The 27,821-nt window shown below is 41.1% G+C and overlaps 1 protein-coding gene across 3 annotated transcripts; it reads right to left on the bottom strand.

Moving 5' to 3' along the window:
* Positions 1 to 370: 370 nt before the first annotated feature.
* On the bottom strand, positions 371 to 25,052 carry LOC107225744 (atypical protein kinase C). 3 transcript variants are annotated; one of them, XM_015666317.2, is made up of 10 exons: positions 24,755 to 25,052; positions 24,119 to 24,290; positions 23,065 to 23,300; positions 2,913 to 2,963; positions 2,617 to 2,702; positions 2,149 to 2,419; positions 1,596 to 2,048; positions 921 to 1,387; positions 708 to 823; positions 371 to 610 (listed from the first exon to the last, which is right to left on the bottom strand). In XM_015666317.2, exons 2-10 carry the CDS (start codon positions 24,175 to 24,177, stop codon positions 523 to 525), a joined length of 1,827 nt encoding a protein of 608 aa, XP_015521803.1. In that variant the 5' UTR covers positions 24,178 to 24,290; positions 24,755 to 25,052; the 3' UTR covers positions 371 to 522. The 3 variants fall into 3 exon arrangements, with proteins under 3 accessions (XP_015521803.1, XP_046585805.1, XP_015521794.1); XM_046729849.1 differs by lacking the exons at positions 24,119 to 24,290; positions 24,755 to 25,052 and adding an exon at positions 14,496 to 15,664 and having other exon boundaries at positions 23,065 to 23,188; XM_015666308.2 differs by lacking the exons at positions 24,119 to 24,290; positions 24,755 to 25,052 and adding an exon at positions 14,544 to 15,664 and having other exon boundaries at positions 23,065 to 23,188.
* Between the last annotated feature and the right edge of the window lie 2,769 nt (positions 25,053 to 27,821).

Raw genomic sequence — 27,821 nt, 5'->3', positions numbered from 1 at the left:
AATTTGAAAATAGACAACATACCTAGCTAAGGACTCGTTTCGATTAACGACCGAAGAACAGGTTATAGATAAAAGGTAGATTTATAGAGTAATGCGCGTTAATATAATTACTTTTTAGTTTAACGGAAGGCAGAACATTTGTTGCAAAAGTCCTTTTCTCGGACTTTCATCGTCGACGTCGTCATAATCATTTTCATCGTAATTGTCGATCGCATTGTTATTGCTACTACCTTTATCACAAGTAATATCGGCAATACTTCGACGCCGCGTAAGAATCGGTTCGTTGTACCTAAACGGAAACGGTGGTTCCAATCTATGCTCGTAGAAGTTATTGTCGTTGGTATTTATTTCCCGTGGAAATTCCATCGTGATCAAGTCATTATGATTACGATAACGATGATGACGGCAGTCCGAAGTTGAGTTAGGGAGAGTCTGAAGCTGAAGCGTATCTGATCTATCCTGCAGGTCATGTAAATAGCGACGTTGTTGCGATTCTTGGTGCAGGAAGAATAGCGGCTCTTGTCACACGCAGTCCTCTAACGACATCAATAACGGATTCACGTACTCGAATCCTTCAAACTCGCTCTGGTCAATTTTATCGATCACTCTTCTGTAAAACGTTTTACAATAATAATGAATATTCAAGTAAATAACACAAAACCTGAGAAATAAAAGTTGACAAACGAAATGAAAATCCAGAAACTTACGCATCATCCGGTGTAAGGTGAACAGGTTCGTCAGTGAATTCCGGTGGGAAATTAGCCAAATCTCTATCAGAGTCTAACCGTGGTTTGTAAGGCGGAGTGACTTGTTTTTGCTCCAACTGTAAGCAGACAATAGTAATTTGAGCATTAGTAGCATTCGCGGACGCTCATAGTCAAACCTTTGGAAAAATCTAAATACATTATAAGAATACATACCATATCCCAATCAATGGCTTTGAAAAACGAGTGCCCGGCTATATCAAAGAATCCGTAAGATCCACAACCCAATCGTTCGACAGGATCTTTGCTGAGGAATCCTTTGAGAACGGAAGCTGCCTTGACGGAGAGCGATCTCGGGATTCGTATGGTTTTTTGTAAAATAACTTGGAATAGGTAATCCTCTGTGTTCTGGTCTGGATTTTCGGAAGCTCCGGCAATATCGAATGGACTGCGACCTGCCAACATTTCGTACAGCAGTACCCCGAGAGCCCACCAGTCCACGGAGAAACTGTAATCTTCGCCCCTCAAGATTTCCGGGGCAATATAGTTGGGCGTCCCGCAGAAAGTCGCCGTCGTGTCACCTTCCCGCACTCCTTCCTTACACATTCCATAATCGGTGAGCTTCACGTGACCCTCGTGATCCAGTAATACATTGTCCAGTTTCAGATCTCGGTAAATAATTCCTGTTTTGAACAACAATACAATGGAATTGGTTAATAAATCTTAACTGAACAATGCGATGCCTCAATGTGATTTAAAGGGTAAATGATTCGACATTCTAACATCAATTTGTTGTAAGAATAAAGAAATAAAATTAAGTTGACCTAGAAATAACGCTTAGGAGGTGGAGTGAAAAGAGAAAATGCCAATGAACGAAGGCCATTCTCTTACCTTTATTGTGCAAAAAGTTGAGAGCAAGACTGATTTCAGCAGCATAAAATCGAGCATGTTCCTCGGGTAAACGTCGTTGCCTCTGCATGTGGAACATCAGGTCGCCACCACGAACAAACTCGATGACAAAAAAGAGGCGCGACGGTGTTTGGAAGCAGGAATGAAGACCAACGAGGAACGGATGATTCGACGCCGTTTCAAATACGTGCTTTTCCGTCTGTACCCAGTCGATATCTTCATCGTCCGTTACCAGAGCTTTCTTTATCACCTTCATGGCGTAAATCCGCCGCGTACGTTTCAATTCGACCATTAATACTTTCGCGTAAGAACCTCGGCCAATAACTCTGATCAATTCAAAATCACTCAACGAATACTGCCTCTGTAATTCAATCATGTTATCCGATCCAGTTCCAGCCTCCAATGGTAACTCTTCGCCCTCATCACCCGGAGCTCCTGTAATTATAACGAGTCCATTAATTCTTACTCATTTTTACTTAGTAAAAAATCGACAAATCAACGAATTTGAGAATCGAAAGTGAAGGAAAAGTCTTACGATTACGGGAATGGTCTTCGACCGCTGCCAGCTCTGTAGATTCGTCATCAGGCTGTACGGCAGAAGAGCAATGCAGGGAATCCGATTGTTGTTGATCACCGTTTCTGTCCGTTGAAGGTGGTTCCGCTGTTTGAGGTACCTGCATGCTAAAGCATGGCTTGCCAACCACCTTGTGACACTTTTTGTGAACGAGGAGCTTGCATTGAATGCATTTGAAACCTTGCCGTCCCAGACCCCAGATACGATCTTGGCAAAACGCGCAAAATGCTCGCTGAAAAACCAGATAAATGTATGAAATGACCGTGAAAATCGATATATGAAATTCAAGAGGTACCAGCAATTGAACAAATCGCTTTCTCATTAATGGTTAATGGTTTATTGTTTTCAGTTTTCGTATCAAAAAGAATTATTAGTAAAAATACGAAGTAAAAATTTAATATACACATATGAAGAAAAGGTGCTTCTTACTCGGTTGAAACGTTTTGCTTGAAAAATATGCCCATTGACTCGGTAAAGCTTTCTCCATCTTCGAGCACCACGCCTGTAGATACTTCCTTTAAAAATTAATATCAATTAACCCACTGATTGATCGTTTAATCGTAATAATTGAATTTACTTCCAGGCGAAATGTAAGTATTCACAATAAGTTTGCTGTCGTTCTTTCGGAGAAATATTGTTGAATATTAAAAAAATTCAAAAATTTTCATCTACCAAAAAATATCGTGATACTGATACATTGTTCTGTGTATATATTAAATACTTACTGTCTTCGCCTTGGCAGGGCATTCCTGGAGCTGCCGGTACATTTGGAAAAACTGTAAGCAAAAACAAAATATATTTCATTATTGAATTGTCAAAAGGAAAAATAGAATTATATAATAGTTTGCCTAATGCACAGGCATAATTGACACGGTGATCGAATTTCCAACACGTTCGCAATTAAAACTAGATATAAAAAGAAGGGAAAAATTCTTAACGTTAAGCACGAGAAGCTGTTTTTGTTTGTCAACTTCTACGAAATTTCCGAAAAGAAATGTAAACAGAACGGTACGCAAAAAAACCTCTGAAAACAATATCAACGATCATACAATTATTAGAGAAAAATTAATTACTTTCGAACCTGTACAGTGAAAAAAACAATACCAATTTTAGTCATTGCAAAAAAGATCGCAGATCATCTGCAAACTTGACTCATTAATTATCGCGAATAAGAATAAAAAAAAAAAAAAAAGAAAAGAAAAGAAACCGTTTGCAAATAATTCGACAAGCAAATTAAAATACTGGGTAAAAAAATCAAAATGGCCGAAGTCAAGTCTCACTAGCGATTTAATATCGCCTGTAAGATTACATCAATCACTTAGAATTTGTCGAGGAATGATTGATGCGAGGGAAAATGATGGCAAGAAGAATTCAGTTACTGTTTCACTTTTCGTGAGAGTCTATAAAAATTGAGAATTCAATTCACGATGTTCGTTCGTATACAAACGCGCGCCTTTATTTCCTACGTAATAATTCTCTCTTGACATGAAACCTCGCGAGTCGTTCTCCCCCCCCCCCCCCCCCCCCCCATCTCCAGGATACGAAGATGATGTATGAAAATGAATCCAACGGGCGAGTGGTTCGAAATTTAGGGTGTGGCCGGTGGCAATGGGTCTACAATCGCATCGGCCGAGAAGGATCTAATTCGTTTGTGAATTACCGTAGCAGCAGCGGCAGCAGCAGCGGCAGCAACAAATTCACGCATAAGAAACTTGGCCATAAAATTTAGACCAATAAACGCATCGATCCGTAACCCTGACCACACAGCAGCTTCCCTGCATTCATTCATCCCTGACCTCTCTCTGTCTCTGTCTCACTCTTGTGGCCGACAGGAGTGGGTAGATTCCCCGCAGGATCCTGTTCCAGCGTTACATACATACATTTATTTTGGCTTCATTCCCATTGCGTCGTTTCGCCACCCCCTTCACTCCTCTCTCTCTCTCTCCCTCCCTCCCACCCACCATCTCTACTGCGGTATTTTCCCGTTATCAACGTGTGTGGTATACCTATATATACACCTGGTCTGGTATATCGGCAGGTTTTAAAAGGTGCGAGGGCGCTCTACTCCCCTAGTACCTAGGCACCATCCAGCCACCACTCCGAGTGCCATACCTGACCTTTAACCCAAACTGATAGATTCACCGGGTTAAATTACCCCCTCCCCCCATCCCTGCACAACTCCTTATCTTTCTCTATCACCCCACAGCGATGTGCTGAAACAGATGGATCGTAGCGGAGTCAGACTAGAATGTTTACTTATGAGAAAGCACGTTGAGAAGAATTGAAAATTTCCTCTCTCACTTCTCAATTTCAATCGAAAGTAACCGGTGGTCATGGAAACTTGACGACGTGGAAAAAAAACACGTTGTTCCTAACGGTATTTTCAATCGTTGTCTGGAAAATTCTGAACTTTATGATAAACCTGATGGACAAATAAATTAAAATCGATTCCGATATTTTGTTTATAAATGCTAGCTTCTGCCTTTTGTTTCTATCTCTATTTGTTTAACCACAAGGTGATACGTACTGTTTCCACAAGTTCTATATCCGTTAACGTATATGTATATGTAAGATACATATAACTTTGAGTAAAAAGTTTTCTACCCCTTGGCGCGAAATGCTATAAGTTACATGTATGTGCTATACACGGTACACACCAAAGGGCAACCGCAGCCAAACTTTTATCCCGAGGATCTGAAAACTGCTAAAAGTTTTACGAATATCTCTACACCCAGGTATACACCTATACAGACTTTGTTCGTATTGTCTGCTTCTTCTTCTCTCTGCTGTAACAGCGAATAACGTACGTGTGTCCAACAATAAGACGCATCTGCCGTCGTTCTGCTGCAGTGCCAGAAGAAGAAGAAGAAGAAGAAAAAAGAAGAAGATATAAACGAAGGAACTTCGAAAATCTTATATATCATACTGCTGCAAGTTAAAAGGATGAAAAAATAAAAAATCTTCTTTCGATTTTAAGTCAAAATAAGAACGAGGTTCAATAAACTGAGCTCAATGTACGTTCCGTCACTGATATAAAAATGAATATGCTCACAACTGGCAAGAGATTGAACTAAATTTAGAGGCATAGCGAAGAGAATTAGTTTCTTAAAAAACAACTGTAAAAATACCCGGAAACCGTGAGTTTCCTGTGTTCGCGACATTGAAATCCTCCAACTCTAAAAAAAACCTTGAAGTGTGATACGATAATCTCTCGCGTGATGTAATACCTACGTTACTTTATTATCGTCCGACCAACCTGCTATGGATTTGCCTTATTGTGTAAAAATCAGCAGTTGGCTCGTGACACATGCGGTTGCGGTATAAAATACATGCCGGGTATATAAATTCTGCGGCTTTAAAGATCTAACGCGCATAATGCAAACAAGTTTTCGCGGGTTGACTGGAATCATCACGAGCGTATATGCGATGCGGTTACTACAAGACGTAATATTATAAATAGCTCATTGTCAGTCGTAATGTATAAAATACAAAAACAACAACCACCTAAAATAGAAATTTATTTTTTCGAAACGGTCGATGAGAGAGAGAGAGAGAGAGAGGGTGGGAGGGGGGGGGGGGGGTTTATCGTTAGCCCAAATGCAGAATTTCGACCCCAAATTCCGGAGTAGCTTCGGCCAGCATCTCGAATTTATGCACGTTTAAGTCGGAAAATATCGATCGTAGAGAAAAAAATTGCTAAAACCAAAGTTGTAGAGAATTAAATTTCCTACAAGTTTAGTTTTGATCATTTTTAGTGAAAAACATGAAATTGAGCGAGTTATTTGACTAAAAAGGAATCCCCCTCCCCCCTATAAATTCAAGATTAAAATGGTGGTATCGAAAAATTGTTATTTCAAATTGGTACATTCCAATTGGTCTAAAATCACTGTCGCGGTCACGTGTGGTGCGGACAAGTTGGCGATATGTTTACCGGGGCACGTTGAAATTTGGGTTTTAATTATCACCTGAATTTTAAAACGGCCAGAACGAAGGGTAGAGTGTAACAGGGCGTAGATATCGGAACTATCGAATCGTGCATGTGCATGCAGGTGACCTACTCCAGAAAGGCAATTACTACAGAGCTGCCATGCCTGCAGGAACGCCTATGAGTGTGCAGGACTCGCCCCCGTAATTACAATTTAATCGTCTTTTGTAATTAGCTGAAAACGCCGGATGATTAAGCATGGTTATACGTAGTATACTACCTCCAATGCCCGGAGAAACTATGAATTAAATAATGGCGAAAGATGTGATTTATTTCCGAAGTTATATCAACGCTACTGCAGCGTATCGCATAATTTAGAACGTTGTTTTTTATACACATATATATATATATGTATAATCGTCGTTGTAGTATAATTGTGTTGATTTATTTTACACACCAGCTTACGTGTGTGTGTGTGTGTGTGTGTGTATGGGTATGCAAGGGTCAATTAACGTCGGAGTCATTGCGGGATTATGTGTACATTATGAGCCTACATGTCGAGCAGCGGTTATTGAATATTACATGTGCCTATGAATTTTGCCGACTACGCGCCCCTCTCGTCGCAGGATACCCTCAACGCGTAATTAAATTCAATAATCAATGAGCTCTTCCGAGACTGTAGAACATAAATTTGTATACCTGTTTTCCGATTATATTTTACGTCGTGACGAAGTAAACTGTACAACGAATTATCCATCATTGTTGTAGAAGAATGCAGAGAGTCAGGCTTCAAGAGTGATTAATTGTGTGAGGAAATGTTTAATTATTAAAAAATAACGCCCGACCCGTGCTGATGTGATCGGAAAACTTGTTATTTTTTTATACAAATGAAAAAGAACCGGTCGTATGTAATAAACAATAATCAGGTCTCTTTTTGTGACGCGTCGTTACCGCTTATCGATCATCGGCGATCGATGATTGACGACGTATGTACACATCAGTCACTAACAAATCACTGTATCTTTAAGAAAAATGATTCACCGCCGTACCCGTGCTTCGATTTTCCGTCTGCGATCTCCAAGGGTTTTTGAACATATTGATCTGCAATGGCATAACTTTTTTTGCTCGCATGAAAAACGTGCGATGAAAAATTTTACAGCCAAATCACTGCGTTTGAAGAGCAAATAAATGTTTTAAAATCGATATTCAATTTCGTTTGCATAACGTACATCTCCAACTGTCGTCGATTTTTGAGATCAGAAACGAAAAACGAAGGTTTAAAGATCACCGACAACGAGAAAAAATTGTAAGATCGTATTAAAATAAATAAATAAATAAGTAAAAACAGTTGAAGATATAATTATTATCGATTGTATGATAAAACATATATCCTCGAGCCCAGATCTGGGGGATAATGGTGAAATATGAACGTATGCACGTGTACCTTGGTCGTCGATGTTAAATCCGTAGGCCAATATGTCCTGACAGAGCATCGGGTAGCCGTACATCATGGCAATCTTGAAAACGCTGTTGTTAAAACTAGCGAACGACATGTCGGTGTATTTAACGTTATTCAAACGCGGTGTGATATTTGAAAAACGATAACAATGTAATCCTGATCCGCGGTCCGAGAATCGAGTGAAAATTCTCCATAGCGAACGACACGAATATGTTCGATTACACACCGTAACGAATCACTTTTTATTAACTCCCTCTCTTCTGATTCGCCTCGTTCCCGTATTGTTTCTTAAAAACTTTAAACACGCGTCGGGTGATATACGGGAGAATTGTTGTCGTCTATAGATATAAAAGTGTCACATGCAGCGGTTGGTTGAAACCAGTTAAAACCGACGGCAACTCGCGCACTGCGATCCAAAGTATTTTATTCAACCCAATAAACTCGACTTAACTGATCGAATCTCTTTTGCCCTACGTAGAAAATACGAGCCAAGAGCGTGTCGAATTCTTGTTACTCGTTATTCCCGCCACCGCGGATCCATTCCTCGACAAGACCGGGGTTATTGTCGTCACAGCGCGCGTTGTTAATCGTCGTTGAAATTAAAGGGCGAGAGAGGTAAAAGATCGACCGGAAGTGTCAAAAATCCATACCAACGATACGGCGTAACACAAGGCACCGATGCGATAATGCCTCTTCCCACCAAAACACAAACTCCTCGCAAAACCATTTCGCCTCTGCAACGGCTGTAATATTATTATCTATATACGCGCTACGCCGTTTCTACAACCCGTATATAATACACACCAGATTCGTACAACGCTCTGGTGAGATAACGCCGCTCGCCCTATCATCGACGATACGTACACACATTTTTTAAACCGTTGCTGTTTTTTTTTTTCCTCTCTCTCTCTATTTATTTTGCCCCTCCCTACAACCATCCAAGTCCACCACGCCTTATCGGTTATCGCTTCGCACTGCGAGAGAGCGATGCTGGTATACGTGTGTGTGTGTGTGTTTGTGTATGTGTGTATCTATAATATATAAATACACACACAGAATATAGCATTACTGTAGAGATTTCGCTTGAATTTCGTACAAACAGCGCACACACCTGGAATCCGCGATGATCGTCGTTCGCACGATATTATATTATTATTATTATTATTATTATTGTTATTTTGAAAAGTTTATACACGGATAAGAACATGTGTTACGTACGTATATGTATACATATTACGTGAGTATACTCGGAACGAAATAAAAAAAAAAAAATCTACAAGTTCGGAAGATGGAAAAAAATTTTAACCGCGCTCTGTGATTAGTAAAAATTGTTTCTGTCCACCGCGATGAATTAAAATTCAGTAATTTACTTCGCGCCGATGGTGATGTTGTGATGATGAAAAAAAAAAAAAGTGTGTCGCTGTAGATTAGACGTGTGAAATTATTGCGAGGATTTATGAATTTTTGTAGCGTGGGTGTTGTTCTACAAAAATCGATAGGTAGTATAATTCCAGTACTTTGTGATTTTTTCATTTTTAAAGAGACTTTCATATTTTTGGAATGAAATTAAACCGTTGAGTTACAGCGGTAGGTGTTCTTGCCACCTGTTTATATCGATTTTTTGTATATTTGGAGAAATTTTCAACATATTTCTTTACGGCTTTATGCTATTTCTGACAGTACGCTAATAGGGTCTTCGATAATCGAGAATCATTGTTGCGCTGTAATGAAAGTTATTATTCTTAGAAACGAGTTGATTGAAAAAAAATCGTGAAAATTGAAGGAATAATCCATTTCCAAGAAAGTTACCCCTCTGCACATATACATGTTTTACATAAGTTATAAGTTTTCGGTGTCGCTGATTACGAATCTGAAAGCCGAGTTAAAAAATTCACGATCGCGGATCCGATATGGCGGACGAAAACTTCCAATTCGATCGAATCTGGAGAAAAAACCTCTGTTCAACGGTTTTTGGGGTCGGTGATTACTAACCTGAAATCAGATTTTGAAAATTCAGTACGGCGAATGTAATCACCGCTGCATAGAGTTTTTTGACTATATTCGATCAAATTTGAAACGTTCGTCCGCCATATTGGATCCGGGATCTTGAATTTTTGAAATGTTATTTCAGATTCGCAATCAACGGCTCTAAAAATCAGAAAAATACTATCTTGCGATAAAAGTTAAAAACTCAGCACGATAATGTGTAACTCAAGTGGTTGAGAAGTACCGATTTTCGATCAACCAGCCTCCTTGAAACAACCCGAGCCGAATGCGCGGATGAAATCACACAGACACTCGAGTAAATATTCACATCTTATTCCCTTCCAACAGTCGGCTGAAATTAATGACGGAAAATGTACTATACCGTATACCGTGTGAGTGAACCTTAACGATGATACAGGACGTCGGCTTTGTCGTTTGTTCCCTTTGTGTCGGCGGACGATTACTTTTTTGGTATTATTATGCCTGCCTGCGTAGAAATAGTCGAGGCGCAAGCACCGCGGAACGCGAAAATAGTCAAAGAACCAACGACTGGCCCTTGGGCTCCATACCCGCGTACATATCCCTTTGTCACGTGTAAGTACGAACGAAAACCGTGGAGCAGACGTACAAGCAAGGCCGGCAAAGAAGCTGGCTTCGAGCCAAATTAAAACGGCAATGTTCGCTTTTCTGGGGAAGAAAACATGCTGCAATAAACGTTCGAATGCCACCTTGTCGGATACATTTGCACGAACAATTGGGTCGCTATTTGATTGTGAGCCATGTTTTTATCTTCCTTTTTTACCCCCTTCGCGGTCTGTAATAAGAATCTATGCACGACGTGCTTTCAGACTTTCACGGGATGAAAAAACCGAGTGACGATACAAATCGTCAAAAATTAAGAAAACTTTTTGACCAATATTTGGTAAACAGAAACGAAAGGACATGGAATTTTGTACTGTCAGATTCGTCGTTACTGCCTCCTTCTTTTTATCTCGTAGATGGTAGGGATTGACGTTACCTACGTTTTGATACAAAACAAGCCGAAAAATATTTTGATCCGCACGTCTACAAAATATGTTGTGGAATCCGCGGATTGGAATGGTCTTTCTGAAATGTGATATTGATCGGAGGGTTGAAAAATCAGATACCCTTTAAAGTCAGCTTCGTTTACACTTTGCGGTTAAAAACCGAATCGTATAAATAAATCATGTTACTGTAAACGAGTATACACGTAATACTTCTTTTGATATTGTGTAATATTTCAAAGATCCGGTTTTGACGCAGCGCGCGAAACGATGAGAAAATATATTTATACGGAATGAAATTAACTGAGACAGAAAAATTCAAGATTATATTCTTACATGAAGCGTAAACAATCCTCAATAGCTAAATCTCATTCTGCGTGGTATAACATCATTGCAGATTAAAATTAGTGAGTTTAGTAAAGCGTAGATGTTATAATTGCGACTCGTGCATAACGACGAAAGTTCTAAGTTTCTCAAACTTCTACTACAAGTTTCCTCATCCTTCTCCCGAAGCCCACCACCCTGATTTCACTCCGCCGTATATAAGGTGTATAAAAATTATATACAAGCGCGAAACGAGCTCCGCGAACATGTTTTATGAAAAGACAATTATCTTCTACCCTCCTCGATCAAGTAACTCTTACAACTTTGACTTAAGAGAGGCTTGTACGAAAGTAGGGACATATCCGAATGACAAATTTGTAATGATTGTTCCAATGCTTTTGAAACATATGGATATCATCCGTGCTGCGATGTTGAACTTAGATTTTCATTAACCATTTTGCTTCTTCAATTTTCAATATGTCGTTGATAAATCGGTCAAGTAATATCTGCAGCGTGTATAATCCGGCAAAGCGAATATGGAAATATTAAATATTTTCCGGGATACGGTTCCACAGAGAAATCGCGATGAACTTCCGCAGGAAACACGAGTATTCCCCCGGCATTTCCAGATGCGCATAAAACTCCAGATTACGGAATTAAAAAACGTCCAGCTGGAGGTTATATTAAAGCAGCCTCAAAAACGGATGAAACTGAATTTAACCAGACGACGTCGACTCAAATTCGTTATAAAAATGTAAAATTCTCCGACTTCTCATAACGCAAAGTCTGCATGTTTAAGATCGAAAGTGAAACAGTTCGACCCGGCGTCATTTTTCAAGTAGAATTACGAATCTGTTATTACTCTACTTTTCTTTTCTTCAACGTAAAACGAAGACGAATCCGGTCAAATAAGAAATTCTAACGTCGTCGAGCTGGGCAAGAATTTTGCTAGACCGAGGAATTCGAAATATGTCGCGTAAGAATTCCGCGATGTTTTTAGGGGAGAGAATAGTGGGAATAAATTTCGCATACGCGTATAAGCCCGTAGATACGGATGAACGTAAAAGGAAGTCGAAGTTTGAGAAGTGGGTTTTTGGTTACATCTTGTTAAACTTTACAGGGTCAAGTTTAAGCCTTGAGGTTAAGACCTTGACCTGATTCGCTCAAGACAGTTTAACCGTCACCGTGCAGGTGAACACGTTTCATCCTGCCAGCGTGTATGTATACACTGTATAAATGCGACCAACTGCGGATCTGGAACAACCGCGTTGAATTAACCGGAAACGTAATCGATCCCGCTTCCCCGCATGGGATTTCCGATCACTGATTGACCCTATGCGCCATTACGTCTAGCTGATTATTTTTGAAATTAACAACTCTATCGTAACGATTCATGCTGAGGAAAAATCGTTATTTTGCAATTTTGGAATTGTCTGAAATTCCGTAAACCATAATAAAACAAAACACACTCATACATCGAAATCTTAGGTCCTTAAAAATCATTGTAAAATAAAGCAAAGTAAGAGTGATTTTTTCCCCAACCTTTTCGTTACGATAAAACTGTTACTAACTTCAACCTCGTGATTACTTGACCTTACGGAGGATCGTTAAGATCGATTTTAGTTTCGCCCCTTTCTACGATCGAATTAACACCGAGAGAACTTTTTAATTGTGATAACTATGTAACGGTAAGTTCTGAGTAGAAAATGAGATTAGTTTTGTAGCTGTAATAAGAAAATCTAGTACGTGGTACGGTTCGTTATAATAAGCAAAAACATCGAATATTGCAATAGGCAGAAAATATAGTATTAATCACAGTAAATCGTTACTTGTACCACATTTGCTCTTTGTAACTCCGACGATATTTCCATCGTTGCTGTAACGATACGAATTTAAAAAAAAAAATCCATGAGCTATTGAAAAAAAACAAAAATTAAATTATTCTCAGCATCTGGAGTACGTCTATATTTAAACTATTGTCACGACAATTCGCGGACTTTCTGTCGGGTGATTAACGACTGTGTTTATGACCGAATTGCTAATAGCGGCAAATCCGCAACGGTCCATCCTAGGTGCACGTAGCACATCGTACACGAAGCATTCAGCCTCTCATTGTCAGTATTGCGTCATACGGATGAGTACCAACACTTTCTGCGGAAAAATACCTGCCACTGAGCAAATAAGAAAATAAACAGAGATATATTGTTATGTTTGTTACGCGGATTAAGATTTTAAACTATGGAAAACTAATCACTTTCACGCTGTTGTTCAAACCAAAATTCATTCGGCGAAACATTCCGCATCGAATATATACGCAATGGTCAAATTTTCGCGTTCGATATAAATAATTCCATCGTAATTGTCCAACGATCTGATGCGGAGTATTGATTCGACCCAATTAAAGATCGGTGATTAATGAAATTAGCCAATTGTATATGATCAGATGAGGTAAATTTTTTCTCATCTTAATTCAATTCTTGCGGTCATAGTATTTATAATTCACGCGTGGCAGATCGATATTTCCTGGGTCATGCTAATTCTAAATACCTATGCAAGGGAATATTTTCGATTCATGAATCGAGCTTTCGTTTTTCCGTTAGTGTTGTGAAATCTTTGTGATATGTCGAGACGCTATTCACATTTCGAATTTTCATGATCATCCTGTGCCGTGTTTACTGTGAAATTATACCTGGAAACCTGCGTATTTAGGAAAATGGATGTACCGGGTGTACGGTTGAGTATAAAAAAAAAAAAAAAAATTACGAAACCAAATTTTTTCACACACTCCACGACCGGGTTGATCGAGTCAAGTTTCATATAAATAGTAAAGGAATCAAAGACTTAATAAATGAATATCAATTAACAAAATTCAATCGATAAATTTAGAGGCTGAAAAAGTTACGTGGACAGGAAAACAAATTTCTCACATGCCGATGTGGAGACAATTAATTACTAAAAAAAGACAAATAAATTATTTCTAATTATAACGTGTAAAATGTTGAATTACTCAATGTTAAAAATACGCGCATTGCTTTCATTAAATTAAATTTAATCAACATCTGCAATTGCACCTTTTTCATCCGTCTAAAACTCTGCTGACTAACCTGTACATCCGACACATCCAGCTTCAGTATTTTATGGCGTTTACTAAAATTACATATATCTTCAAGTCCCCGGTGATTATACGCATAATTATCGTTTCTTTTTTAAAGAAAATATGGTCAATAGCGGACCGAAAAGCGTGAACCAAAGTAAAAATAAACAGTGCGCGAAATGACGCAGATTATCCTCTTGTCTCAGAACATTTCTCCACAACCTGGACCGTGTCCATTGCTCAAAGAAAGTAAGAAAGAGAATCGAAAGTCTCGATTATAGGCGTAACGAAAAAGAACCGTGCACAAACGTGACGTTTCAACTCGGATTTGATCAGCGTATAACATACGCAAATACGCAATCGTAACGTGAAACGTCGTGAACATGCGGTTGCAGAACACATATGATAAGAAGAAAGTTAATCCTCTGCCGTTACGCGTGAAAAACAACACGGCGGGTAAATAAAACTAAACAAATATACCTAATATAGATCTACCAATTGTACCGTTAGACTCTGTCGAGTCTCTGCCAGGCCACGACCTACCCCAGGTGATGTTATTGAACCTGCCGAATTGCGCGGTACCACCTGCAGCAGGACCGGCGGCCGAATTTGCGGCAGCGATAGCGGCGGCATAATCCCCAAGGTTCGATCCCGGGGCAGAGTTGGCGATATTTCGTTCCTGGGTGTTGCAGTGCCCGTGAAGAAGACACCCGGCGGCGAGGGTGTTCGAGGCATAAATAAGATCGACGTCGTCGTGATCGGGATCGTCGGACTCGTCGTCGTTGTTGCCGCGAGGTAAGTTGTGCCGTCTGGTGGTCTGAACGCCGGCGGTTCCGTCCTGGTGAACGTACGCGGCGTGGGACTCGTCCTCGGCGGAGTCGCTGCAGGGTGAATTAGACGAGAAGACGACTGCGCTGGTCCCCGGAAATCCGGCACCGGGAGCTCGGGGAAGAACTGCCGCCTGGAGCGCGGCGCCCTCGACGACGGAGGCGCGTCTCCCGGCCGCGGCCGCCGCAGCGGCTGCCGCGGCCGCGGAATACGAGTAGAACGAGCCGCCCTGTATCATGAGCGTGCACGGGGCATCCTCGACCGCGTTTCCGACGGCTGACGACATCTCGCATCCCTGAATCTGCTGCAGCGTCGAGGCGCCCTGAAGGAACTCGGAGGCGGCCGGCGTCGTCTGCTGCTGTTGTTGGCTCTGCTGTATCGTCTGCTTGTCCTTGTCGCGCCGGGGCGACCGGCCCCTGTCGGCGACGGAAGTCGCGTTCCAGTAGCCCCAGGCCATTTCGGAGCGTTATTATGTCACAGTACCTGCACGCTGCTGTGCCGCGGACGGCTCGTCGCGACAATTCGCTACGGTCACGGCGCACCGAACGAACCTCCGCACCTTCGACGGAGCGTCTCCGGGTTCTCAGCGACGACTGGTGCCGCTGCAGGCCCGGCTTGAAACCGAGCGTGATCCGACACACCTAGATTTTTCCTTTCCTGAAGGAGGCGGAGGCGGTGGTGGAGTAGGAGGAGCAGGCCGAGCAGCTGAGCCGAGGCGACGCTCGGAGGGAGAGAGTCGGCGAGAGAGAAGAGAGGGAGAGAGAGAGAGCCGGTGGAGGAGGACGTCGGGAAAGGATGTCACCGGGCCCTGTCCACGCACCGTAATAATTCCCCTGCTGCGGAATAAAAAAGATTCTATAACAATGCCAGTGTACTATATACTACGGTATCAGCGATCGAAACAACGAGTGTCCACGGAGTCAAATTTTCTTTCGCCTCTCTCTGCCCCCGGGGACGGCGACGAGGATAAGGCGACGCAGGATTGCTCGTGGCGCGTTTCGGGGGCGGCCCGAACCCCCGTTTAGCGGGGCTCTGCGGTGCAGGGTGAGTCACGGGGCGCGATACGAGAGCGAGGTACTCCCGGAGAGGACTGACGACGACGACGACGACGACGACGACGTCGACGAGGAGGAGGAGGAGCAGGTCTCGTACGTCTTCGCCGCGGCGTTTTACTTTCCGGGGGCGGAAGGGGGGCGGGGTGGAGGTTCCGTGCACGCGAAGTGGGTAATCAGGGCGAGTAAGATATCGACTGCAGCAGAAGCTCTACTGCTGCTGCCGCCGCCGTCGACGTCGACGTCGACGTCCGGCGCGCCTCTCACGGCGCAAACGCGCACGCAGCTTTTCTACTACCCGTGACGCTCATACCCCGCTGGTATATATACAGTATGTACGTGTCGCCCTTCTTCAGTCATGCCCGCAATCGTTGCAATGTGTGCAAGGTGTGTTGAAAAGGTAAATCGCTAGCAGCTACCAGCCTGTCCGCCTTACGGATGGATAGAGGTGGGCGAATCTACCTGCGTTGCGTTGCGTCGCGTCGCGTCGCGACGCCTCGCTGCTTCGCTGCCTCTCTCGTCTACCTATTGCGAAATATTCAATTTTACAAGGGCCGGGCGAAGCGGGAATTATATTTCACACACCGTTGAGAAGAAGTTTATCCTTTGCGATAGCTCCCAGGTAGAACACACGTTTAGATAAAGCTAAACGATGGTCTACAATACGCATATTAACCGTAATGAATGGATTTTACGAATGTTATTCGTATTTTAGACGGTCGATCAGACATTATCTACGCGTGTTTTCTATCTGGGAGTTGCTGGCATGGATTGTCGAACGGTTGACAATCAAACTGTAAAATGAGGGAACTATTCTTTGAAATGTAACGTGGAATGAAAAAGGAAAAACTGTCGTCGCTGGAGATCCTTACGCGTATCGTTTGCGTTGTTGAAGAAATCGCGCGGCGAGCGTGGGAAGTCAAGGAAATCGTTTCAAGGCTTGCGGATAAACGGCAAATCGCGTCCATTGATCAACGTTCTATATTGATTCCCATACCTTGTGTCGCGCGCTTTCGTTGATTTCCCAGCGTTTGAGGTAATTTTCAGCGATATCTTGTGATATTCTGTGATTCTACTCAATTCGGAAATCATTGGGAATCAGGTATAACAACGAAAACACGAGTGGTAATCACTCATTCTATTTTCCAGGCGGCTAGAAAATTCTAGTTAAATGTGTAATTATGTATGAGTACGATTTCTTATTTTACAAATCATCGCTCGGTACTACTGGCTCGTAAGTTTCTCATACAAGACTGAAAATGGTCTGATCGATTTGGCAGACAAAATAAACAAAGGTTTGATTCATAGTTTAACTATACCCACTTTACATTATAGTGAGATACGACATTCAAAAATTGTACCATATTATTCACCAAGTTTTCAGACTATCCTGCCTCTTCGTTCCCGTTTCTTTACGCTGTACGTACACAATGGTTAGATTGATAACTACGTCCTAACAAATGCAACGACGATGAATAACGAATAAAAATTAAGTCATTCCTCGTACCTGCACGATAGAATGTTCATTAGATCCTGATATCCGTGTCGTAGAGGTTGAAAAAGAGCGACGCCGACTCGCTCTCGGACGGTTGGTCGATAAGTCAGAGAACGACGTTGGTATTACTCGATTAAATCACGATTGAGGAGGAATCAAAATCGTACGGTAATTAGCAATCAGAGACTGCAGCGCGGTTCTCCTACGAGTTTCATTTATTTATCGGAGAGTAAAAAAGTACCGCCGTTGCTAATGATTCGAGAATCAATGGCAATGTCACAGTAGGTACTGGGTTACATGCAGCGGTTTACGAATTCAAATGAACCTCAGTAATCGTCGACGTATCAAACCTTGCATCATGAAAAATTTCCACGACAAAATATTAATCCTATATATGTACGCCTGGACAATTAAAATTACACCGTTGCGGTTGTCTAAAATTCATATTTCAATAAGAAATGTGAAAAATAAAAACCAATTTATAATCGTCGTTAATGCAGCGGTGTAAACAACGAATTAGAGTTTCCAATTTACGACGCACAATATGCACGTTAAACCCATTGTACAACCTGTATTCTAATTTTCACAACAATTCGTTCCTCCTCGACTTTCGCAATGAAATAAAATCACTGTGTAATACATATGCAGCCACGTCGAACACATACCTGGACGATTGTCCCACGTCTGTTAATCACTTTGTTACTCGTTACGTATACGTGCTTAAGAACGTTTAACGCCTAGTGATTTGAATGCTCGCGTGAATGCTTTGTTTGCCCTCGTTACAGAGCGACATATTATAAATACACGTACGCGTCTGTGTGTCTGTATTTTTGTTTAAAAAAATAATTAACACCCGTTCACAGCCGATGTTAACGAATGTGAAACTGCAATTGGTTACATTATACGTTACAAAAGACTCGGGATTTAAAAGCCATCTAAATCGTTATTGTGCATTTCCGTAATGTACGTATGTTCGATAACAAAAATCTTCACAATACAATTGTTCTACGGTATTCTGTAACTGTTTGAACAAGGATAAGTTGTTTTTTTTTTGCCGCTCTTTTTTCACCCACTTTAAAAATTAAAGTACCGCAACACCGCGTGTCGCTCTTTTTCCATTTTTTTTCTCGTACGTGCACCCGTACTCGTATAATAATAATATAATATAATAATAATAATAATAGAAGTAGTAATGAAGGAACAAATTCAAGCCCACTAGAGGCAGCAGAAGCTGTTAGGCGATGTTGACATCCGCGGAGCAGCAGCAAGTACCTTTAAATAAGGCGGCCAGGCAGTAGTAGCTGCTGGGTCACCAACGAAAATGCTGAGGGTGTCAAGGCCAATTACAAGCGTCAAGAAACACGAAACGTCCAGAAGCCCTCGAGAGTTTCGTTTACACGCGTACAACATGCAGATGTATGCACGTGTGTATAATTCTACGGCGTAGTAGAAACGAGAGGCCGCGACGTCTGTTTCCGTTTGCAGAAAAATTCACTCGATATATATATATGACTTTTTTTAAATCGCATCAATTGGAATATTAGATCATCGCGAGAAATGTATTACTGCGTAGATTGTGGTTAATTCTAGATGTTAAAATTTTCCGTCAGACAGTTACCGAGGGGTAAAATGACCGTCGTCTCGTGACTGACAAATCCAGGGTGATCAAAATTTCGATCGGTAATCTCAAAGTATACACATCCCGCGTAATCAGCTACAAAGTAAAAACAACAAACTTTTACAAAGTGATGAAAATATGAAAGTAAATTAGCGTATAATTTTCATTAGGTACAACGGATTATAATCGTTGACTTGCGCGTTCTAAACATGAGATAATAAGCACGCGTTACAAATAACAGACGTCGGGGGCCATTCATTAATTACGTACGGGTCCCGAGGGGGAGGGGGGGTTAAAAAAATCTCTACATGCCCTTATCTTGGGGGGGGGGGGTCAAAAATTACCAAAATCGTCCTAACGTAATTATCGAATGGCCCTCCGCATGCGCATATATAAAACGTAACACCTTTTACGCTGGCAAATCTCGTCCAACAAGTGGAACTACGGCGAGAAAAATTGTCGTTGTACGACAATTTTAAGTTTAAATTGATCTCCAATTATAATCGTCCAATAAAATGATATTAGTTATAGTATATTCGCGTTTTCGTACTCGAGTGAAATTGTTATCCTCGAATTTCCAATTCGAGCGTAAGCGTTTTCAACTGATCCCATACAATAAATTGCTGCTCGAAGAACCGTTCTGATTAATTGTAATAAAAGTCAAGACGAAAGTAGGAACGGAATGAAATAAATGAAAGTGGGTAGGTTGGTAGGAGGGTGACTTCTTCGCTCTTCGATGACGCTAACGCGGAGTAGGTATATAATTTACCGTAGGTATATGTAATTATGTACGTACATAGGATTGGTGGGAATAGGCGTTGGAAAATGAGATCGAGACCTTTGTGTACGCCTATGTGTACAGATTTGTGTGTGTCGGTAAAGACGAGAAGCCGAGGAGTCTCGGGGAGATGAGAGACTCTTCACCTTGCAGAATTCATACCCGAGGATTATTGTATGGAATACAGAGCGGAATTGTAACACAACGAACGCGACAAAGGAACAACACAAGGAGTGCCTCTCTGACTAATCCTTCACCCTGCAGCTGCATTATCATTGACCTATATTTATCCGATGCACATGCATTATGCATATGTACGTACGTTGCGTAAATAAAGACGCGTTATTTCTTACTTCAGAGCTTTTTCATCATCAGAGACTGATGCGCGATCGTCGTTATTAGGCGTTGTTATTCTACCCCGAGATTGTTGCTGTGACGCAGGGAAAAAGATAACGCAATCGTCTTGAGGAATTTTTTTTTTTTTATCGCTTCCCCCTCTCTTGCCGCAATCACGCATACTTACGTAAATCGAAATATATCACGAGTCATTTGATCAGGGTGAATCTCCGCGGTTAATAACCGAAATCGCAAATTTTTTTACTACTCTTTTCAATTACTCTGACCCGTATACAAGAATCCTATTATAGAATTTTTAATCGTCGAACGATTGCGAATATGTATTCACTTCTCCAGTAAGTTTCAAACGTTTCTGTACATATGTATATACATATATACATATATGTATTGTTTGTACAGCTCTGCACGACCGATAATAATGAATACCAAGTGTCAATCTCTCAGGTCTAACGTTATTTTAGTATACAATATTGATCTTTCGCTAGCACCGTGTTTTACGTAGATACAACATATGTTTAAACATTGACGCAATATCCGTCGTGACTTCTGATCTCTTAACACTTGCACGTTTAGAATTAACATTATGCCGACGAACATTGTCCGCAGCGTTATTTTGTACATGGTACATGCTTGTTGATACTTATTCCTCGTGTTTGACAAATAGATGAAGATAATTTTCAACAAAATAACACAGAATAGAAATAAATGGAAATGAGTTATAAAAGAGGTATAGAACTGCTGAAAATATGGAAATTAATTAATTAAGAAAAGTTTCGTCAAAGTTTTTCTATTTCTTTTTTTGTCCTCACCTCTCCGTTATTCTTTTTTGTATCGATACGATGACCAAACATCCGTTGCCAAAGATGGTTAAAAAAAAATTACTCATAATAATAAAAATAACAATAAACTTCTTGCGTATCGAGAGGAAACTTTTGTACGCTAGTTTAATACAGAAAAAGATAAGATGTTCAGAGCAGAATGTTGCCGAGTGTTCGGCTTCAAGACTCGGTGTAATAAAAATATGTAACGAATGATTGAAAAAAAAAATCTAAACGTTCTTTGAAATTGATAATATACGTGAAGATGAGGGTGACGTAATTAAACATCTGACTGATTGTAAGCAAAAAAATTGACGAGTAATTGGAAAAGAAAAAGTGTTTGTTTACACGAACATATTATGTACGTATAATTATTAACAACGATCAATTATCCGTGCACACGTGTGTAAGACAACACAATTAATATAAGTATACGTATTACATACGTGCACATCGTAACACCCACCTTCATTCATGCCGGAAGCCAGTTTGAGAAAGAGGAGGCACACTTTGTTTTTACTGGAAAATCGATTCTCCTCAGTCAGCTGTTCGAATATGTAACAGCACGTGTACATGATGTATGTGTGTGCGTGTGTCTGTGTGTGTGTATGTATGTTTGCATGTATATATGCGTGTTGTAACGAACGACTCGGTATTACAAGAGGAAAAAAAAAAGAGAGAGAGAGAGAGAGAGAGACGTGTGGGGCATGTAAGTTGAAACGCGGACGTTGGATGTCTGCTCGTTAAATAAACATACACCACATTCATATATACGTAAGTTTTAAACTTTTAAAACACATTCCGTCCGCGGTCCTCGGCGGCACCGGTAAAGATGTATAGCGAATAACGGTTAGCGTTAGGTAACCGTAACGTGTAAAGTATAACACATGCATCCACGTTCTGCGCCACCATGATATACGTATAGGTATGTATATGTTACACACGTGCATACAGTCGTATACGCAGAGGGAGGGGGGGGATAAATAAAACAATGTAAAAATCGAGACGAAGAATACGAAAACGAAATTCAATGAAATTTTTTCAACAACTGGCGAACGATCTTATCGACAAGTTTACTCGCTGGACAGTTATTTGCGTCCCGGAAAAAAAAATCTCAATACCGAAAATATCCTTCTATTCATGATACCGTATAATCCGAAAATGAAAAAATAAACACCTAACGTGACAATTTATTGTTGCGCTGTGATTTTGTTAGACTCGTTTCTTTCGAATTTTATTTAACATTTTCACGCAGTCAATCGGTTTTGGTTTTGGTGCAAGAGAAATTTAGAGGAAAAAACAATGAAAAGCATTTTGTCATCCGTTTTAACAAAGCCGACGGGAAAAGATACCGATCAAATACCTGCTACAGAAAAAAAAACACACGAATTCGTGGTTTCTTCCTGATTCATAGCAGTATGAAAAAATTGTACAAAACGGAGAAAGAAAAATAAACGTTCTTACACAGCCTCTTGGCCGTTAAAACTGCGTGCTCATCTTCACCGCGATGTGACGTCAAATCGGGTGCAACGTCACGCGACAACTAAACGACCCGAAACTAATTGCCCTGCACGATCTTCCGGTTGATTGTATAAAGTTTACTCAACAAGGCGAAGTATTCCTTCTGTTTTTCCTCTTACTATTTTCGTACTATTACTATATTCAACTCTTTCATCTTTATTCCATCGTTTTTCTCTCGACTCGCGTAACAAGCACGAGGAGTATAGATAAAAGCGATAGACGAACAAGCTTTCATTAATTTATGTAAGTTGCAAAAACAAAAAAAAAAATAGAAGGAATATGTGAAAGATATGCAACAACCTAATCGCAGTTTAAAAGAAAAAGCGATAAATAACGAATGAATCGATGACAAAAATGACCATTTTAGAACGGCGTAAGACTTTAACGAGCATAAAGTATTCTTCGATGGTGAGTAATCTTGCCCTCCCTGAGACGAGATAAAAAAGAAAGAAGAGAATAAAAAGAAGAAATCAACGAACGACGGTGCTTATCGTTGAAAAACGGCCTTCTGCGGCCTTCTGCGGGAAAAAGTGGCCCAGATGCATTTTTAATGAGTTTAGCGGTCGCGGCGTGAAGCGAGATAAAGGATAAACTGACCGTGTATCGTGATTTCCGTGTCCTTGTTGAGCTCGTAGAGGCGCAGCGCCTCGTCGAGTTCCGGCTGCGATCCTATCGTGCAAGGATCGCCCTCCTCGTCCACCCATTTCATCGTGAACTGATCGTTCTGCAGCTGATCCGGTCCCGTCCCAAATCCGCAAATACTCCGCATTTCGTCGCGGAGTGCGTCCACCGACATTCCCGTACCCGCAGGCACGTAAGTTATTTGTACCTCACTGTCGAGAAAAAGTTAACGATTATCCCTTGTTTCGTAGCCAGATATTTTATCGATTTTTTGAAATTGTAAATCGTGATTGAAGGTTTCGACCGTTTCATGAGCCGATATCGTAACATAACTCAGAGATTAGAAGACAGCTCTTTCTCTCTCTCTCTCTCTCTCTCTCTCTCTCTCTCTCTCTCTCTCTCTCTCTCTCTCTCTCTCTTTGTCTCACTCTATTTCTTATGTCCGCTTACATCTTTCCTCAACCTTTCAATTCCTTAATCTATTTTACCATTTTTGCGAAAAAGCGAAAGGGTGAAAATTTATAATTACACCACGATATATTGGCATTGAAATATATAAATTATCCCTACTCCAATACAATGCCTATTTTAAAACGACCACCTGGGAATTTCTTGACAAATACAATACTGCACTGACAATGAGTCATACTACAAGCTAAACGACAGCTCATTCTAGTAAAACACTGTGATGACAGTTTTAAAAGAAATTGGCCTGCTCGAGTGTAATAGCAAACCAATTCGAAATTCGAAGTACAACTACTTTGGTACCTAGAAGAAAAAAAAAAACTGCTCAATTATTTATCCTTACTGTACATCGATTAAAATATGGATTATTCTTTGAGGATTTCGTAAATTGGGGACAAATTCGTTGCTCTGTTAAATTTTCACGGGAACGTAATCATGCAATCGCACAATTAAGGCGATGCGGCGATAAGGATTCATCAGTACGGTGCTTTGTCGGTAATGAGAAAAAAAATGTGTAAAAAAAACAAAAACAACTAAGTAGTCAACGAAAACGAAAGAGCGTTACCCATTGTAAACAATTTTGACTCGTATCTCGTTGTCGGCGTCGCCCGTCTGCGTTGGCATTCTTCAGACTATCTTGATTATTCCGGGTTGACTGAGTCCCCGGTTTTTCTTTCGGTGATACTCGCTCAGGGTCTTTTCTCGATCTCTCTGTCTCTTTCTCTCTCTCTGGGTAACTGAAACGACGATGAGGATGATGATTATCACTCATGCAGGCGGGAAGATGCGGCTAAGAATCTGTTCGATTGGTGGGCGGAATGAAACAAGTGCGAGCTGAAAAAGTTTCGTACGAGTTTTGAAGCAAAGCGCGCGCAGCGTGTTTACGAATTTTCGAGCGACACGCGTCCAGGTGCCGCCGACAAGGTTTTCTTTACTATAATACCTAATAACGATGCGATGCGATGGCAGAACGGAACGTTGAGCGAACGGCACCCGACTCGCGAGAAGTTTTGTCGAAGACTAAATGGGCAAGAGACGAGCGGAGACAAAACGTGACGATGAGAAAACGCTCGGCGTTGCGGATGGATAAATTCCTAGGCGGGCGACGCTCGTGACGATGAGGTTTAATTCACCCCTCCGTCGGCGCCAATTAACCTTATTTATTTGTGCCTGACATCGTCGCTTAATGCGACTGACTCACCGTATTCGTAAAACAATAAAACACGCTCGCCCGGTTTAAATATCTCTTCCTCGATTGACGTTTTCTGCACCTCTGTATTGTCTCTGGGAGAAACGTTACCGGCGGTTACGTTACCGCTTATTCCTATTTATCGCTTGAGAGTGATCTTGATACGCCTGCTGAAAGTCGACTGTAAAATTGACGTTTCTTTTTAAAACGATAAACCAAATATAACGGCATCAAATTAAGAAAATCAAACACTTTTCGAGCGCGGCTGACGCACTGTCACTTGCCAGATGCCATCTTTCGGAGAAACAACATGGCCGACTACCATCAACGCATGCTACCCAGATGGCGCTGCTGTCCGAATCACCGCAATTTTAGTTCGCTTTCGCGCCGCTCGATTCAACGGTCGCAGCGCCATCGCGGCAGAAATAAAATTTCCCCGGGTTAGAATGGTCCGCAAGTGCAGGTACGGATTTTGAGAGTACTTTCGCGGGGCCTCGTATCAGTGCAAATTTTGAAACACGAAAGGAAAGTGGAATGATACGAAAATTTTCCGCCAGAATGTCCGATGCTCGAATCATTCCGAATCTCGTTTCCGTTGCGTTGAATACTGACTTCTTCGGATTCTCTACGAAACGTACTTCAACCCTTCGATCACCCAACGATTACTTGTAACATTGAGAATTGATTATTGAGAAACATCGCAAACGGTTGTTTACGAAAATTATTTGATTGAAACGTGCGCGAAATCGTATCCCGCGATGAATTTATGTGTGGAACGAAATTTGAATTTCAAACTAGTTTCGCCCATATTTATCGAATGATCGACTATGCAATTTGCATAACACGTGAATACAGTTAGAACATATCGATTAACCAGCACATTTTCAAAAAGTGAGAAATTTCGTTGGAATTTTCTTTCACGAAGAATTAATCACCTTGAGAATTAGCAGGGGGTAAAAAATTCCGAAAGCCCATAACGATAACGTGACATAATTGCTCTAATCTATACTCAGATACGAAAGACTTGAATTTCAATTATTTTATCTGAGACAAACATTGAGGGATTCAGATCTAATTGATCAAATATTCGACGTTTGTTCGGCCGGTCATCCGCGGCTTTGGCAAGCGATTATAACGTACAATTTTATTTCACCGTTTTAACGCACACACCCGCTTCTCCCTATCGTGATATTTCGTTACGCGTATCGGTCGTTTAACCACATACGAATAAACGCTCTATCAATTTCACATGTATGTACCAAAGACAACTGCTGCTTACCGAGTCAAACGACTCGCCAGGGATCATCGGCGGATAAGGAAACATTTATCTTGTACCTAGAGCTAAGCTCTGTTACGGCTCTTGGCAGGTGCGAGGAACGTCTAAGACACGACACGGGATGTAAAAATATCATTTCAACCATATTCTTTGCCGAGCATTCGCGCGATGTTTACACAGGATTTACTCGTGTTTTCTAAACTGAATTTCCTACCTGTCTTAATATGTGTGCTGGCATAACATCCCTTGAAAAAAATACAACCATGTAGAGATAATCATATTCCTCGCACTATCACGCGCTGCAGCTGACGTCAATTTCATACAATGTTTTGCCATCATATTCGAGGTACGCGCATTTCGGATGTCGCAACTTTCGTAAATTCTGCAATACGACGGTTGATAGGCGCTCAACTTCTTTATCGTTGTCAGTGCACTTGAAGGTTCAAAATCTGTGCCGCTATCTTTCACAGATTTAGTCTTCGTGTATATTCGGTCGATATACCAATTTTAAATGGTCTGGTAATATATCTAACTGACAAATTGTTCGAAACTTCTCATTGCGCCGTACAGGCTTTCCAAGCCTCACAACTTTTACCGTTCGATTTTAATCAAAGTTGATCAAATTTTACTTTCAATGGGCTCGCGGTTGGATATATTATAAACCAAAAATGTGTGAACTTTTATTCGAACCACGTTAACGATGCATTTTGACCGAACGAGAAAAATTTAAACGATTTCGAAAGATTCGTTTAAGATCTTCTGCGTCAGATGCCCGAGAAACCTGAAACATATCGATGTTTTATCTGCAAGTTTGCAAGCCACATGTGTGCGAGCGCCTGTAAGACTGTATTTTATTGCGAGCACGAGGCTGAAACAACGTACGTGCCGCGGTACACAAGCACTTGTACTTATCTGGCTGGTTGCACATGTTATCGGTAATGCGTTATTTGTCGCGAAGTCATTTTATATCTTTGCGTATTACCACGTGAATAAATGCATAAGTATATATACGTATCTTGGCGGTAATAAAGGAAATCCAGAAATCGTTGTAAATTGTTACGTATTTGAGAGAAAAGAAGTGAAACGATGTTTCCATGTAACAGAACGACTCGCGGCCCGTTTTGGCCGCGTGTATTATTGAGTATTCAGATTTTTCAGAGCCGAAAAAAAGACGCTCGATGCGTTAGGCCCCTGACATCACATAAATATTAATATCCTGGCACTAATTTACAGGAAATTCGGTAACAGAAAACGGGCGACGCGCGTCTCTCGTGTTATAATAAATCCTGTTCGACCCGTTGTGTACAATACATATGTATATCGGAATATCTAACGCAGAATGGGGTATATAGTATGTACGTATATATGTAGAAATACGATTGTACAATTATGTACTATGTAAACGGGCGAGTTAAATAGGAAACGCGCGCGAATCGTGCGTGCCGGTATTCACCGGAATTTTCGATCAATGTTATAATTTGACAATGCTTAAACCTGTACGGCACCGTTGAATGTACGTACATGTACCTAGGTAGGTTACACAAGCACACCTGGTCCACCTACCTAGGCATACGACGGTAACAAAAATAAGTAAAATCATTCGGCTATCTCCGATACCGCAATCTTCACATCCGTTCAATGCCGAATCGGTATTACAAGCGCGTCGTCCGCACAGAGTGAATATAGCAACGATAACACTCGGTATCGTGTAAGAACAACACCTAGCTACGTGACGATTCGGTCATGAAACCCTAGAAACTAATGTCTAAAAGATAACAAAAGTATGCGCGTAGGACGCGCATA

This window comes from Neodiprion lecontei, chromosome 1 (genome assembly GCF_021901455.1).
Source record: "Neodiprion lecontei isolate iyNeoLeco1 chromosome 1, iyNeoLeco1.1, whole genome shotgun sequence".
Lineage (NCBI taxonomy): Eukaryota > Metazoa > Arthropoda > Insecta > Hymenoptera > Diprionidae > Neodiprion > Neodiprion lecontei.
Note: the sequence above shows the minus strand (reverse complement) of the source record. Positions and strands in the feature narration are given on the sequence as shown.